The 15649-nt window shown below is 30.4% G+C and overlaps 2 protein-coding genes across 2 annotated transcripts; both read left to right on the top strand.

Annotated features, from left to right (window-relative positions):
- The first annotated feature begins 480 nt into the window (after positions 1-480).
- Positions 481-3827, top strand: LOC125070481 (allergen Tha p 1-like). The gene is made up of 3 exons (XM_047680372.1): positions 481-552; positions 2604-2791; positions 3564-3827. The coding sequence occupies exons 2-3, from the start codon at positions 2605-2607 to the stop codon at positions 3752-3754; spliced, it is 378 nt and encodes a 125-aa protein (XP_047536328.1). The 5' UTR covers positions 481-552; position 2604; the 3' UTR covers positions 3755-3827.
- Positions 3828-13188: 9361 nt separating this feature from the next.
- On the top strand, positions 13189-15583 carry LOC125070485 (ejaculatory bulb-specific protein 3-like). The gene is made up of 3 exons (XM_047680377.1): positions 13189-13242; positions 14006-14199; positions 15074-15583. The coding sequence occupies exons 2-3, from the start codon at positions 14019-14021 to the stop codon at positions 15256-15258; spliced, it is 366 nt and encodes a 121-aa protein (XP_047536333.1). The 5' UTR covers positions 13189-13242; positions 14006-14018; the 3' UTR covers positions 15259-15583.
- The last annotated feature ends 66 nt before the right edge of the window (positions 15584-15649 follow it).

Below are 15649 nucleotides of genomic sequence, written 5' to 3'. Positions count from 1 at the left end.
TACTGTAAAATAAATTAAACAACATTCATTGTTGAAAATGGCTATTATCACGTTCCAGCTAACCCTGCGGAATGTCATTTGACTGTGCTCGTATTTGTCGTTTCCATGTCTCATTTTAGCTTTAATGCTATGTTGTGTTTATATTCATCACACGAATGATTCAAATATATGTCAAAACATGTTTGTTGTTTTTTATTGTATTTGATTGATTTGATGATTACGATTTAATGTAATGTAATTGTATATTTATTGATATTATAATCGAATTCGTTATTTCGACGTTGCCAATCAATTTTTTTTTTACGGAATCTCCCCAAGTTTTTAATGAACAGACAATTTTTTTTTAATAGGTTTCATATATCAACGTCACTCGAACTGGTTATCTGCGTCAGTAGATTCTAAGGCTCTTGTAGATGTTTACTCTTCACGAAATCATTGAATTTGCTGACCAAATCTAATGGACGTGTTTTCCTGCTATAAGTTGCATATATAAGATTGTTTGGCGATAATTCAAACAGTATTAGCACAGACTAGACACAACACACTCGAAATGTGAGTTATTTTTTTTTATTTATACCCTTCCACATTAAATTAAGTTCATACTTACTTGTCATACATTCTTATAATGCATTTTTAAATATTTCTTTTTTTTTTCTTAATTAATTAGTTTTGAGTTAACTTTTGAATTATTGTGGCATCACCTTTATTTTCTGATTCTGAGATTCTGTAAAAATTCATTTCGTATCTCACTTGTGAAACGTTGACAACCGACTTACGATATACAACTTTTTGATAAGAGTATCGTATACAGTTATTATAGTCATGTGTTCTGCTGTGAGTTTCGAGTTTGATCTTACAGAATAGCTCTACAGACTTACTTGAACTAAACGTCTTTGATAACGCCGTGACGATTTAATTATTAATTACATACGGTCAACATCATGGTAAATAATTGATCTTTAACAATATTTTTAGACAAGAGACACTATTAAGATATCGTTCAGTTAAATTATATTTTAATACTTTAACTTAAAACAAAAATGGCAATTTTATTCAACACAACAAAAACTTATTTCTACACTTTCTTAGTTATTGTTATGTAAAATTTCACAAATTTGAGATCATACTTATAAAATAATTTAAATAAAGTATATACTAAGCTATTATAAAGTATATATAGTATATGGAATATTCTTATTATTATTATTAAACTTACAAATCTGGGGTTGCAATAAATCAAATTCATTACATCACGCATTTGCATTATTTCGGTGACAATCATTCAATTTCGAATTAAATGCGGTTTTTTTGTATTTATAGTATTTTAATAATAATGGTAATTATAGTATTTTGGTGCTACAGGAATATTTAACCTGACGGTACGTTGTAAGGGTTAACCCTCACATCAACTTATAATTACAAAAGATAACTCTTATAGGTAATATTAATGTATATAATATACTTTATTATACACCATTAATATAATGTACAGAAATATCAGGACTATAAAAGAAATAATACTAAAAATAAAACAAAAATATATAAAAAGATTTAATGTTTTGTACAAAGGGGCGTATTTATGGCTAATTAGCCATCTCTCCAGACAACCCAAGCTAAGAGTTTTTTTTTTAAATATAGTCTGTGTAGGTGGTGCCATAAGCTCACATACAAATGTTGCTGATATGCTGTACGATCTATGGCAAATGACAGTTATTCGTGCAATTCATAACAACCCTAAAGTTTTATTAAGATGTTAAGAAATAAAAATAATGATTATCTATAGGTTGATACTATAATAGTAGGTTTGTAAATACATAAAAAATGACTAGAATATATAACAGGCAATGTTCGATTAAAGAACATTTGTGTGCTAAAGGTTACTTCAAAACTAACGACTTTTACCTTGGCCATTAAACGATCGCCTCCGCTTTCAAAATATTATTAAATAAAAATGTTAACATACACAGCAAAAAATATCGCTTTTTCTTTTTACATATTTTCTAAGATTTGATATATTTCTTTGCAAAATATATTTTAGTATTTACTGTCAACAATTAACCAAATGTAATGATACTTTATTGAAAAAAGACTTTGACTTGACGATTCTTACAATTCTAACATTTATAGTCTTTACCACTTACCATCAAATAGCCTTTTTGTTTCTAATCAGCAACATACCAGTGACCGTCTCGTTGTTCCCATAATTGTGGTAATGTTGTGCTGATAAGAAATATTAGGTATTTTTGCTAAGAAATACTGCAGATGTATCGCGTATTTCGGGATCGGTAATGTTAAATGCATTCAGTATTTGAAGCGGTGTCGTTTTCTACTTGATTTATCTCTAGTTGTGTTAACCATCATAACCTATATTTGTTCATGTGTGTGTGGTCAATTTATCCATTTTACAATAACTTCCGGTTGACTTAAGTTTCATTGTAATATCTTTTATAATAAGTATACACGTTAGACAAAGAGAAAAAAAACATACTAAACGAAATTTACTTACGGCCATATTTAGATTCATTTAGCTTTGTAAGCATTATTAACGTTGCTTTTACTTAGCGCATTTTTAACGTAATCTGATAATATACTCTGTTCAACAGCATGAAGACAGTCGTGGTATTAGCAACCATTTTTGCGGCAGCACTCGCTCTTCCTGCCGACACATACAACCCACGTTACGATAACTTCAACGCTCAGGAACTGGTAGATAACGATCGCCTACTTAAGAGTTACGTAAAATGCTTCCTGGGAAAAGGACCTTGCACGTCAGAGGGATCTGACTTCAAAAGTAAGACTGTGTTTTGGCTATTTCTAAGAAATTCTTTAGTAGCAGTTTGGAAGTTGACAGTGTTTCAAAATCAAAATGAAAATATACTTTATTCAAGTAGGCTCAAGTTTGAATCGTCGTTCAACAAACTATTTAAAGTAAAGCCACCACCGGTTCGGAATGTAGATTCTACCGAGAAGAACCGACAAGAAACTCAGTAGTTATTCTTCTTCAATATCTAAAAATACAGTCATGTTAGTTAAATGTAATTATATATGTATGTTATGTGTGTTTACATTTCCATACCTCGGAAAGCATTTAAAATACATTGGTCCTCTGCCTGACTGTCTACGGGCTTGTCGTGTCATCGGACTATAAAAGGGAATAGCATTGACTGTAGTAGTAAGTAAAGTAACAGTCTGTTCCTTTACTTACTACTACAAATGTCCCACTATCGATCTAAAGTCTCCTATTGTTTTTGAGGAGATCGGAGCTCTAAATTAATGTTTGTGGAAAAATATTCATTCGCCGTATACCATGAGAATAACTATACATACAAATTAAACATGTCAAAATTCAGAGGTGCTCGTCTGGGTTTAAAGGATATCTGAGCTCGTATGTGTGTGTGTGTGTGTGTGTATTGCTCCTATACAGTCTGTTCATCACGTACATTACAAAATATAACTTGCAAATTAAATACTTTTAATGTAATAAAATATAATCTAGACTTTTATTCGGTTTTGTTATTATTATTTATGATGACGTTTTTTTAATATAATAATATTTATTACAGGGGTAATTCCTGAAGCGCTTCGCACTAAATGCGCCAAATGCACGCCAAAACAACGCCAGCTGATTCGCGTTGTCGTTCATGGTATCCAAACTAAGCTGCCTAGTCAATGGGATGAGCTTATCAAGAAGGAAGACCCAACAGGCGAATACGTCGAACCTTTTAAACAGTTTCTTAGTGAATCTCAAAAATAAAATATACTGTTAATATGCCGGTTTAACTAAATTATAAACTGGTCATTAGAATTGACACTTTGGAAATTTATTTTAAAAAAAAGTATTGATTTGAAACAAATAAAAAAAGAACTATAAAACATCACATAATTTTAGTACTTAATATTATTTTATGTAAGTATTTATTAACATGTAATAAAAACTATTTTTTAAACTTTTATCTTTTTTATTTCCACCGCTATGATAAGTTCTACAACTGGTGTACTTTACGATTGCAGGATTTCTCTGGTATTGTTTCTGAAATTAAAACACGCATATCATATATAGAAACTTCAGACTATATACTTGTTGCAGATTTATTTCAATTTTTCATTTATTTTTTTCAGATTGTAGTTTACAATGTCGGTAGGTACAAAATGCTTAGCACTAACAATTCTCCATTGTATAGTAATTTCATTTCTCAAATTAAATATGAATAGAATTAATAATAAGATAAAATAATCGCAATCATCTAATTTATGAATAAAATTAAAACCCTATCATACCTATTAGGTACTGCTAGATCTTGCTATTATATTTTGTCTCTTAAGAATTTTTGGACTCTATGCTATTGTTTATTAAGCAAAAATTATTTAATTTAAATTGTAACTTTGTGACTATTAAACTAAACTGGATTTATTATTATTTTTGCCCCATTTAATAATACATGGGGATAGTTACAGCTGCTGTTGCTGATATATTAGATACCTACAAACTTTCTACATTTAAACACCTTTGTAGCAGTAATGTTCAACATGGGTAAAATTTAATTAAAATGTATATCATTGACTGAGGTACAATATGAAATTAAATTAAAAGTTATGGGCATGGACGCTTAGTCTGTGGTAATGGAATAAAATATTTATAAAAGCAATATCAATTTTAGGAAATTGAAATCACTTTACTACTGCAGATGACATAAATTAACTAAACAGTAGAGGAGTCAAAGTCAAATTCAAACAAGTCAAAGTTTTAATCTATCTAAAATTTATCTAGACACGCGGTAGCGGTAAGGTCTTCACGTGAATATATAATGTTTTGAATATTACCTTTAATTTTTTTTATCCAAATATTTTCGATTTAGTACTTTATAATGAAGAGTAAATTCGACTTTCGTATTTAATACGTTATTAACTGGGATTTAGTATTAATTATTGCTTCAATTTTTAACGCACATCATTAGAGTAAGATCATTATTATAATAAATGATTAAATAATAGGCATTTCGGTGCGACGCCAGAGCAGCGGGGTGGAGCAAAATGTTGAATCGTTTAGGAATCGGTAAAGTAACAAGTCAAGACAGTTGTACTTTATCTAATCGACTCCTCAAATTAACGACTAAAAATAAAAAGGACAGGCTTAAAGAAATCATATCTTATTTTAGACTGCTGTACGATAATGCAGAATGTTTATTTCCCACTCAAAATATATGTAACCGATATAATACTGCAATGTTGGCAAGTTTGGAACACAAAAAAGACAATTATACCCCGTAAACGTAGGAAAATACAATATTTTAACAAAAACCATTTGGTATTAATGTTGTTATAAATAAGTACTTACTAATAATTTATGTACAAACAGTAATGATATCGCATATGACAACTGCCAAGTCAGACCTTAGACTACAATATATTCTCCTAAGATATGAGAAGATATTATATTTTATGTAGTTATAAATACATTTTAGGACTGACCATTGAACTTGGCACCCATTTAGATCTCACTTCTTTTGTCGTTGAAGTCAACAACCAAGGCCGATATCATAATATTAAACTTGGCTCTCATTTCACATTTATGTTTTGATGGGATTAAATTATACTTATTCTCAATAGGTCGTCACTTTATTGACTACAATGCTATCTATTATGAAGATTCTAATAATAGACGTACACTTGAAAATGATAATGTTTTATAACAGAATTATGTATGTTAGATCTTAAAAAAAATCTATCGGGTATAGTTTTTTATGGACATGAAACTTGAAAAGCGTCTTATTTTTTTGAAGTAAAGACTAGAATGTATAAACTCACGTTCTAAATGTTTGATCGGTAAAAATTTTATTTATTTATGTAATTTAAACGAAATTAACTAAAAAAAATTTTGCATCTTGAAGATTATTAGGCAAGTATTGTTTGCAATGAAATCTAACATAATACTATCTAATCTTATCATTAAAAAAAATGTGATGTCATTACGTGAGTTTTATATTAATTTTTAATTATTTATTTTAGGAAGTCCGGTGAGCCATTGGATAGTGTGGATAGGAGATCATAACCGCTTTTGCTCGGCTAAAATATTATAAAGTGCCTTTAAATTATAAATAGCAATATTTATTTATAAAATGATTGCAGTTTTTATACAAAAGTGAAGTTATGTTAATTAATAAAATAATTTATGGAATTAAGTACGACTTGTCATTTTCTTGTTAGAATCTAAAAACATTGTGAAACAGTTGAATTTATTTTATAGTGGTAATAAATCACTACCACACTGCTCCCAATTCCGGATAGGCCCTGTTAAAGATTAAGTTGGTAAATGGTTTTGATTCTTTTGTTTTATTTTTGGAATATTTATAATATATAATATTATTTCTAATAAGAGAGAATAATAACATTAAAATAAATTTAAAGCTTTAGTGGCGATAAACTCTTGGTTTTTTGTTGGATTTCATTGCATAATAAAACAAATTGCATATGAATATTTTTATCGGCTTATGATAACTTCACCTCATACATAATGGTAATATTATTCCAATTTTATGACATACCATCACCGTGGCTCCGCAATCTGGTCCGCCAGATTGATTTTGGCTTTAGCATAGTTAATGCGACTAGTCCACTGCGCGAAAGCTATTTTCACATCATCATCATTCATCATTACAGCGTTCATTTTGCCATAAATCACCATTGTTACCTGTATGCTGTTGGTTAATGGGTTTGAGACACTTGTCCTGAGGGCAAGGCGTATGTTAAACAAATATAGTGAGTGAGAGAGGCGACCTGCCTAGTGTGCCGACAACCCGTTTGTTGATCTAAAGACATCGAAAAAATAATAGCTGCTTTTGATTGGCAGACTATAATAGATGACTGTGATTGGGCCAGTAGTTGGACGATGTGAGCTGTAAATGACTGAGATGGTGAAGTTATACATTTTAAAGCAGCAGCAGTATGTATTATATATAGGATTTACTTGGTAGTAGGGCTTTGAGCAAGCCAATCTTGTTAGATACCACCCACTCATGAGATATTCTACCGCCAAACAGCAGTATTGTTGTGTTCCGGCTTAGTTAGTGAGTGAGCCAGTGAAGACTAGAGGCACAAGGGGCATAACATCTTAGTTCCCTAGGTTGGTGGCGCATTCGTGACGTAAGTAATGGTTAATATTACAGCTCCATTGTCTATGGGTGGTAGTGACCACTTAACATCTGGTGGCTCATTTGCTCGTCCGCCTACCGATATCATAAAATTAACAGTTTTTTGTCGAAAAATAAACAGTAACCGCCCTGTGGCTGGAACTTCGTGCGCTTCCATGCCTTGTAAACGTAAATCTCTCGGTCCTGCGCTTGACGGCTGTCTAGTTGTGTTGAATTTGCCATCCTATCGGATTATAAGAGTACATCTGTGTTTACGCACACGATTGTACACTATAAATATGTTCTGCGAAATTGGCTGGTCTCCCTTGAGGGCAACCGTGGCCGAAATCATCCCGAAGATTGACCTCAACTTTAACCGGTATAAATTATGGCCTTTTATATTAATTAATAATATGTCCGTGTATTTTTATAGGTCATGTCTGCTGTAATTGATTAAGGTTTATAGCATAAAGGTTTATTTTAAGTATTGATTTAAAATTTGCCAAAGTTCTCTATGAATAATATGTTTTTAAAAATAGAATATTATTTATTTATCTATTAATTCTTTATTGCACCCAAACTTAAAACTAAAAATTACAATATTACTACACAAAGTTGCATGAGGTGCAACAGGCGGCATTATCGCTCAGCAGCGATCTCTTCCAGGCAACCTTTGGGCAGAGGATCATAATATTTACATATATGGGAAGGGTACAGTATAGTACAAAAACATAATATAATAGTACACAATACACAGATAACAATAAATATATATAATTTAAATATATATTTACATAAATAAATACATAAAATATAATAAAAATAGATATAACAGAACAAAAAATTAGCAAGGACTGCTTAGTATTACTAATGCGACAAGTAAAAACTTCCGGTAGAAATTAGAAAGGCTTCTACTAAGGCATTGTTCAAGCGTCGTTTACAGGATCATCTTATTAAAAACCTCTCTTAAGTTTCTCCTTCTTTCTCTCACTACGCTCTGTTTTTAAAATTTCTATTATGTCTCTGTTAATTATAAATGTGTATTCTCATGCATATATATAATATTTTATCTATGTTTCTGTTTCATTATTATTATTATTATTATAGTATTTATTGTAAAATTTATTGTTACCGCCTTCATGACTTTCTGTTTGGCCTAAAGGTTGACTGGTAGAGAATGCCTTCAGGCATTAAGTCCGCCTTTTGTTCCAACTTTTGTTGTTGGTCAATAAAGTTTTTAAATAAATAAAAATAAATAAATAAATAAAAAGTATTATTAACTTGAATTAAAAATAAAATCTTTTAATCCAATTAAATTAAAAATATGACATGACGACCTCCGTGGTCGAGTAGTGTGTACACAGGTTTTCATGGGTACGCCACTCGGGAGTCCAACCCGGAACCTCGTCCGGGCTGGATTCCCGGCCGAGTCGATGTAGAAAAGGTTCATTAGTTTTGGGTGTTTGTAAATAAAACAAGTGCTTAGCTACTTATATTGGAATCAGAGTAATGTACGTGATGTTGAATATTAGTAGGCTATATAGTATATATATATATATATATATATAAAAAATATTTAATTTTATTATAAAATAGGTAGGACGGGCAAATGGGCCACCTGAAGGTATGTGCTTCCCATCACATTTAGAAATGGATATGGGTGATACCTTCACAGGCGGGCTTGTACACAGCCAAACACAGTTCAAATAATCTTGTAATTTATATTCGTCGCTGACGCTGTTTATGGTAATAACGCCTCACATTGATAATTGTATTATTCACCCATTACTATTCTCGATGTATTTCCTAAATCTAAGGTAGCAACAACAATGAAATCATTTTGTTATTTGTATTCTAAACATTATAGTTAAATCGTAACCAAATATTCGTTTATTATTTTTTCTACAAAACTCACTTCTTTGATTTTTCCTTAAAAGACGATTATCATGATGCTATACTAATATTTTTGATATAAAGTTTTGTTTAGATTGTAATTATTCGTTTAGATTACCAAATATTATGAAATTTTCAACTCTTTAAAAAGTAATAGATTAAATAATAAAATATATCCTTATTGGTTTTGAATTTTTTTTACATGGCTTGTCATAATGTTTTTTAATTTTAATATAAAATGAATATTGATTTTTTTTATATATATATATAGGTTTCCAGCCAGCCAAAGCAAGGTTCCTTCCTACTAACAAAGTCAATTAATTTGTCCAATACAGAAGCTGTTGGAAGAAGTTAAACAACGCCTAATGGCTTAAATACTTTTTTTGTCATCTCTTAACTTTTCCTGGTGTCTGTCAATTTGTTATGTCACTTGCACTTGTTTTTCAAATCAAATCAATTTTATTCAAGTATACTTCACACCGAAGCGTTTTTAAATCGTCGATATTAAAAAACTACCACCGTTTCGGAACGCAGCCTCCAGCGAGAAGAAACGGCAAAAAACTTGCATATTTGCTCTTTTCAAATAAACAGATTTACAATGCTGTTTTATTACAAAAAATTGTGTCCTGTGATGGAACCCGAGCCTAAATCCAGGCGTTTTTTTTCTAAAAAGTACTCATTTAATGAATAATAAGACTTATTTATTAATTTAGTCTTAATAATCTTTTTAAATTTCGTAAATGGTAAATTGGTTACATTTCCCGGTATCTTATTATATATGCGTATACCATTGCCTAAAATCGTTCTCTGTACTGTATGCAAACGGAAAGTAGGGGTTACAAGTTTATTCTTATTTCTTGTATTAATAGTATGTATATCAGCATTTATGGAATACTTTTGTATATTCTTCTGTATAAACATTTTATTATCATAAATATATTGTGAAGCAGCCGTTAATACACCTATTTCTTTAAATTTTTCGCGTAATGATGTCCGAGAGCTAATATTATAAATAGTTCGGATAGCTCTTTTCTGCAGAATAAATACTATTTCAATATCTGCTGCATTACCCCATAACAACATTCCATATGACATAAGACTGTGAAAATTACTAAATTAAACTAGTCTAGCAGTACTTATGTTCGTGAGTTTTCTTATTGTTTTTATTGCATAAATGGCACTACTTAGTTTCCCTGCTAGGGCATACAAATGGGTGCCCCACTGAAGTTTGGAGTCGTTGGAGGAAAAGCCGTCGACACAATAAACTTAAGCCTTTCATTGTTCAAAATGACGGCAGAAGATTTTGATTTGACATTTGGCAGAGAAAACAAAATATATTTAGTCTTTTTAGCATTTAGTACCAAATTATTTATGTCAAACCAACCAAGAACCCGCGACAGAGCACTGCTTACAACGTCATAGTTGTTTATTTTTCTGTCGAGTTTAAAAATAAGGGATGTATCACCTGCAAACAGTACAATGTCGCAAGTCTTATTTACAAAATAAGGTAAATCATTTATATATGTTAAGAACAGGAGAGGTACTAAAATTGAACCCTGTGGTACACCCATTTGCGCCAGAGCGCCATTTGACTTTGCACCGTTAACAATTTTAATAAATTTATCCGCGGTCTTACGTTCATGTTCTCTTGACTCTAACAGCTAACTGCTCCGGGCAACTAGCTTATCCAAACATATATAAATAATAACAATAACGTTGTTGTAGTCTCTAAAAGAAAAAAAAATAGTAATAGTTTATGTTGTGCGATGTTTTTTCCTCAAGAAAAATATTAAGATATTTATTTGCGTGCATAAGCTGTCCGTGTATTTTAATGTCATATGTTGTAGTTTTTTCTATACATATGTATCGAATTTAAGATAGGAAGTTATTTTTTGAAAATACGCAGAACCGCTGGCCTTGTTTTGGTCATCGCCTCTGCTATAGTTATAATAATTTTATTTTTATACTTAAAAGCAACTTTAAGATATTGACGGTATTTGTTGAAATATAAAGAAGGTTAGGTTAGTTAGAAGTAATTTTATTTAACTAACATAGATTTTACTTATTAAATTAATAAATCTTTACTCCTCGCATCCGAGGCATCCGCCTCGAAGCATCTTGCGCTCAAATAAACCCTCTTTTATTAAATCGCCCGTCCCTCTAGAGGCGGACGTCAACCACAAAAACACTTAATGATTAAACAAACGGATGTGGTAAAATCACTGTATTAAAATTGAATAAAAATAATTAAAAATAATTTAAACTGAATTGCAGTAGTATTATCTAATTAGTGTCTAAATAATTAATTACAAAAATTCATTGACACGATTAAACAAATCTTCTAAGTATCGGCACTGATTCATCACAATATGATAAATCAGTACTGTCCATTTTTAATCACACAATCATTTCTAAGATTAACAATAATTTTATTTAGAGTATAATTAAATCACCCTTACCTATCAGCTAAATAATATTCGCGGCGACATGTATATCAGTATGTAAAATATACACCTAACATGACGTAGAATAGTATAAATGTTATTTTTTTAATCAATCAAATGTTATGAATGTATTCAACGTACCTACTGCAGTATATGTTAACTATAGTCAAAAGTGACATTTTAGTTGCCAAAGTTGATGGCGTATTGGCGAAGTAAGGCATCGTTTATGTTTCTCATCGTGCCAATTGTAAGTGGCTACCACGCTTTGACTTTTGTCTGAAGAATACCTACAAAAAGGCACTTGGTTTTACATCTGCACAAGATAGAGAACAAAATTTGCAGAGTTCTTATATCGTGATTTATATTTTCTCTTTAAGCTGCCTTAGGATTTTTACATTAATTAAAATCATATAATTTATGGTTTTTAATAGAAAATCTGTGTGAATCTTTAGTATGATAACATAGTCTTTTGGTATTACATATATTAACAATATTTTTTACCAATATTTTTACCAATATTTTTTTGCATAACGTTCAAAACGTCTCATTCTCAAGGTAAGCGCATTTTCATTACCAACGTAGTATTATAAAAAGCAAGCTGCGTGTAGACACTAGTCAGTCATATTAAATATAGTTCTTAATTGTTCGAAGATTATTTTAAATTGTATAACAATTAGGAACAGTATAAATATCAACTCCTATTTTAAAAACATATTATTATCTGACTGCCGTCTGGTAAGAAGTTTGTTGTAATATATCATATATATACGAGGTTTGTTCAAAAGGAAAGGTGAATTTTGATTTTTTTTGAAAAGTATTTATCTATTCATCATTATCCATTTTGTCACCTTCAAAGTAATCCCTCTCAGATATACAGCACTTATGCCAGCGCTTCTTCCAATCCTCGAAGCACTTCTGAAATGCGTTTTTCGGTATGGCCATTAGGTCGTTCTTCGATTCCGACTTTGTCTCATCAATAGTAGCAAAACGCTTTCATTTAATTGTTCTCTTCAGTTTTGGGAATAGAAAAAAGTTGCAGGGAGCCAAATCTGGTGAATAAGGTGGTTGAGGCATGATTATGGTATTGTTTTTGGCCAAATAATCACGAACAAGCAATGAAGTGTGAGCTGGTGCATTATCGTGATGCAGAATCCATGATTTCTTTTTCCATAATTCCGATCGTTTGAGCCGAATTGCTTCACGTAAACGTTGCATAACTTCCTTGTAGTACTCCTTATTAACCGTACAACCTGTTTCCAAAACCATTTTCTTCACTGTTTCGATGGTTTCTTCATTTATTGACGTGGTTGCAACTCCCGGACGCTCATCGTCTTCAGCATCTTCTCGGCCTTCTGTAAAGCGGTTGTACCACTTATAAACACTTTTTTGTGACAAAGTAGACTCGCCAAATGCCACAGTCAACATTTTAAGTGCGTTGGAGCACTTTATTCCGTTTTTAACGCAAAATTTAATACAGATTCTTTGATCCATTTTTTTTTCAAAATTAAGAAATCGAAGAACACACAAAAACACTACTAAACTTTTCAGTTGTCAAAAACAAACCACTAATCCAAAATGGCTGATAATGTCAACATATAAGAAACATATGTGTACCAACATAATAAAAAGAAAAAAACGATGATCGAGTGTACACTGCCCGAGAAAATTCAAAATTCACCTTTTCTTTTGAACAAACCTCGTATATATATAAGGCCACGTTTGATTTTGTCTATATATTTCCAAATGACCGTTTCGCTGATGAAATGAAAAAGGAGGAGGTATTAATGGAAAAAAATAATTCATAATTTAATTTTTTTTTTTTTTTAAATAATTTAATTCGTGAAAACTATTGAACGTGAAATTGTCCGAAGACAGTTAGATGTATATCTATATATATTTTTATTTTATTTTTTCATTTTAATAACTTAGCTATTGTGTCTCGTATACACTCAAAGTTTTAAAACAAATATCAATTGTTTCTAGAATTAAAAATATAATTTACACAAAATTTTGTCCAGTGATTTAAATACTTTGGTTTAGAGGGTTTATTATTGAAGGACCATTCAATAGTTTACAGACTTTAATATGGTTTTAGAAGTCAAGTGATCTATTCACTACAAACAACAACACACAACACGACAAACAATATTGATAACATAAAATTAAAACAATAATTTTACCATTTATTATCGGTAGTAAAAACAAAGAATACAGTAGGTTTTCTATTGCAGTTTAATTTAACTTGTTCATTGAAAATATAATATAATAAATAAATAGAGCACAATGCACTTAAAAGTATTGAATATAAAATAAAAAAATATATTTACAAATTTAAAATTGCACCACCCTATACTGTCTTCCAAACACAATCCTCTAACCTAAGGTAGTCTGGAAGAAATGGCTAATAAGCCATAAGGCCGCCTTTTGTTTCACCATTAGTTTATTAGTTTGTATATTTTGTAATCGTTTGTGATTGTGCTTGTGGTGTACAAAAAAGTGTTAAATATATAATAAATAAATAAAATTAACTTTATTTTTTAGAATAACTCTCAAGATGAAGACAGTTGCATTTCTAGTCGTTTTGACTGTTGTGGCCGCTGACATCGAGTTCTACAAGACGGGCAACGATAATTACGATATTAATGCACTGATTGCTAATGTAACTAAGCTGCAAGCATTTATGGATTGCTTTCAAGACAAAGCCCCGTGCACTGAACTGACTGCTAGCTATAAAAGTATGTCTTATGTTTTATTTAAAATATATGCTTATGTATACCTCGTGTTAAAATATCTTAAAAAGGTTTTATTTCAATTCACGAAAAACTAGTATTTGAATGAAATTTTAAAACTTAAAATTGCCTTTCACGCTTTATTTTGATAAATTTTAGAGATAAAAGTTAAACTTATCAAGCTAGTGAAGCAAATAACTGCAATGTATTATCGTAAATAACTGTTTTTTTTATTACCATTTTCCAAGATGGCGGAGACAGTTCATAAGAAATCTTGGTCGACAATTTCAAGTTAAGCTTTTCTAAGCCTACCAAATCCCAATATAACACAATATCTAAAATTATAAATTACATATAAATGATTATTTTCCGATGGAATACACAGTGACCTGAACAACGAGTGAATCGGGTCCAATTTTTTTGTAGGTGTGTTTGTTCATTGTTGAATTAGTCAAAGAATAATATTTCCATATCTTCGTCATCGCTTAAGATTTAAATACATGTAGTTTGTATTCATTCCCTCTTTTTATCTGTTGTCGCATCTAAACTTGAAGATCTAATTATGTATGTATACGTACACCAAAAAATCCACGTTTAAATAGAAATACACAAATAATTTTGCGTCTTTATTATTTCCTAATGAGATGACTTATTTTTTTATTTATTTTATCGCAATATTTTTAGTAACACAATCCTTTTTTGTTGTCTTTACTTGACGCAAGGCGACGAATAACGTATAGCAAGAGGTCCTAACACTCAATAGGGACGTTTTTGAGTTTTCAGTTTGCATGCTCTAGTAATATATCTGTTTCTTTTTAAATTTACAACATAATTGCCAAATTAGAAGTATTTTATTAATGAATTTTTCAATTTATTCCAGAAAACATCCCCGAAGCTGTCGCGCAGGCTTGCAAGAGATGTAATCCATCTCAGAAACACATGTTTGCACAATTCCTTGAAGGAGTCAAAAAAGTTTTGCCTAAGGAGTATAATGAGTTCAGACAAAAATATGATCCCGAAAACAAATATTTTGATGCATTGGAAAAAGAATTATCAAAATACTAAACTTTTATTAATGAAACTTAAACTTTTTCAATTTTTAAATATACACCCTAAGGCTTGAAGGTTTGAGGAAGTCGTTATAATAGATATAGACTCATAGTAGGTGAGCGAAAATACTAAAATAAATAATATAATAATAAATAAATCCTTGTATTGCATATTATTTTTCTGTATCTCTTTTTATTTATTGCAAAAAAACACAAATGTAATTGTATTGTAGTAATTGTATCATTTTAACACATTCAATTACCATTAATAATTTATTAGTTATTATGACTTATTTAAGATGAAATATGTAATCGCCTGATGAATAATTAAAGCAAATTCTACTTTAGACGTATTGATAATTTATTTATTACTGTCTTTTGTTTGGTATATTCTATTCTCTTATTAT

Source organism: Vanessa atalanta, chromosome 17, assembly GCF_905147765.1.
Source record: "Vanessa atalanta chromosome 17, ilVanAtal1.2, whole genome shotgun sequence".
Lineage (NCBI taxonomy): Eukaryota > Metazoa > Arthropoda > Insecta > Lepidoptera > Nymphalidae > Vanessa > Vanessa atalanta.
This window is presented reverse-complemented; position numbering and strand designations above follow the sequence as displayed.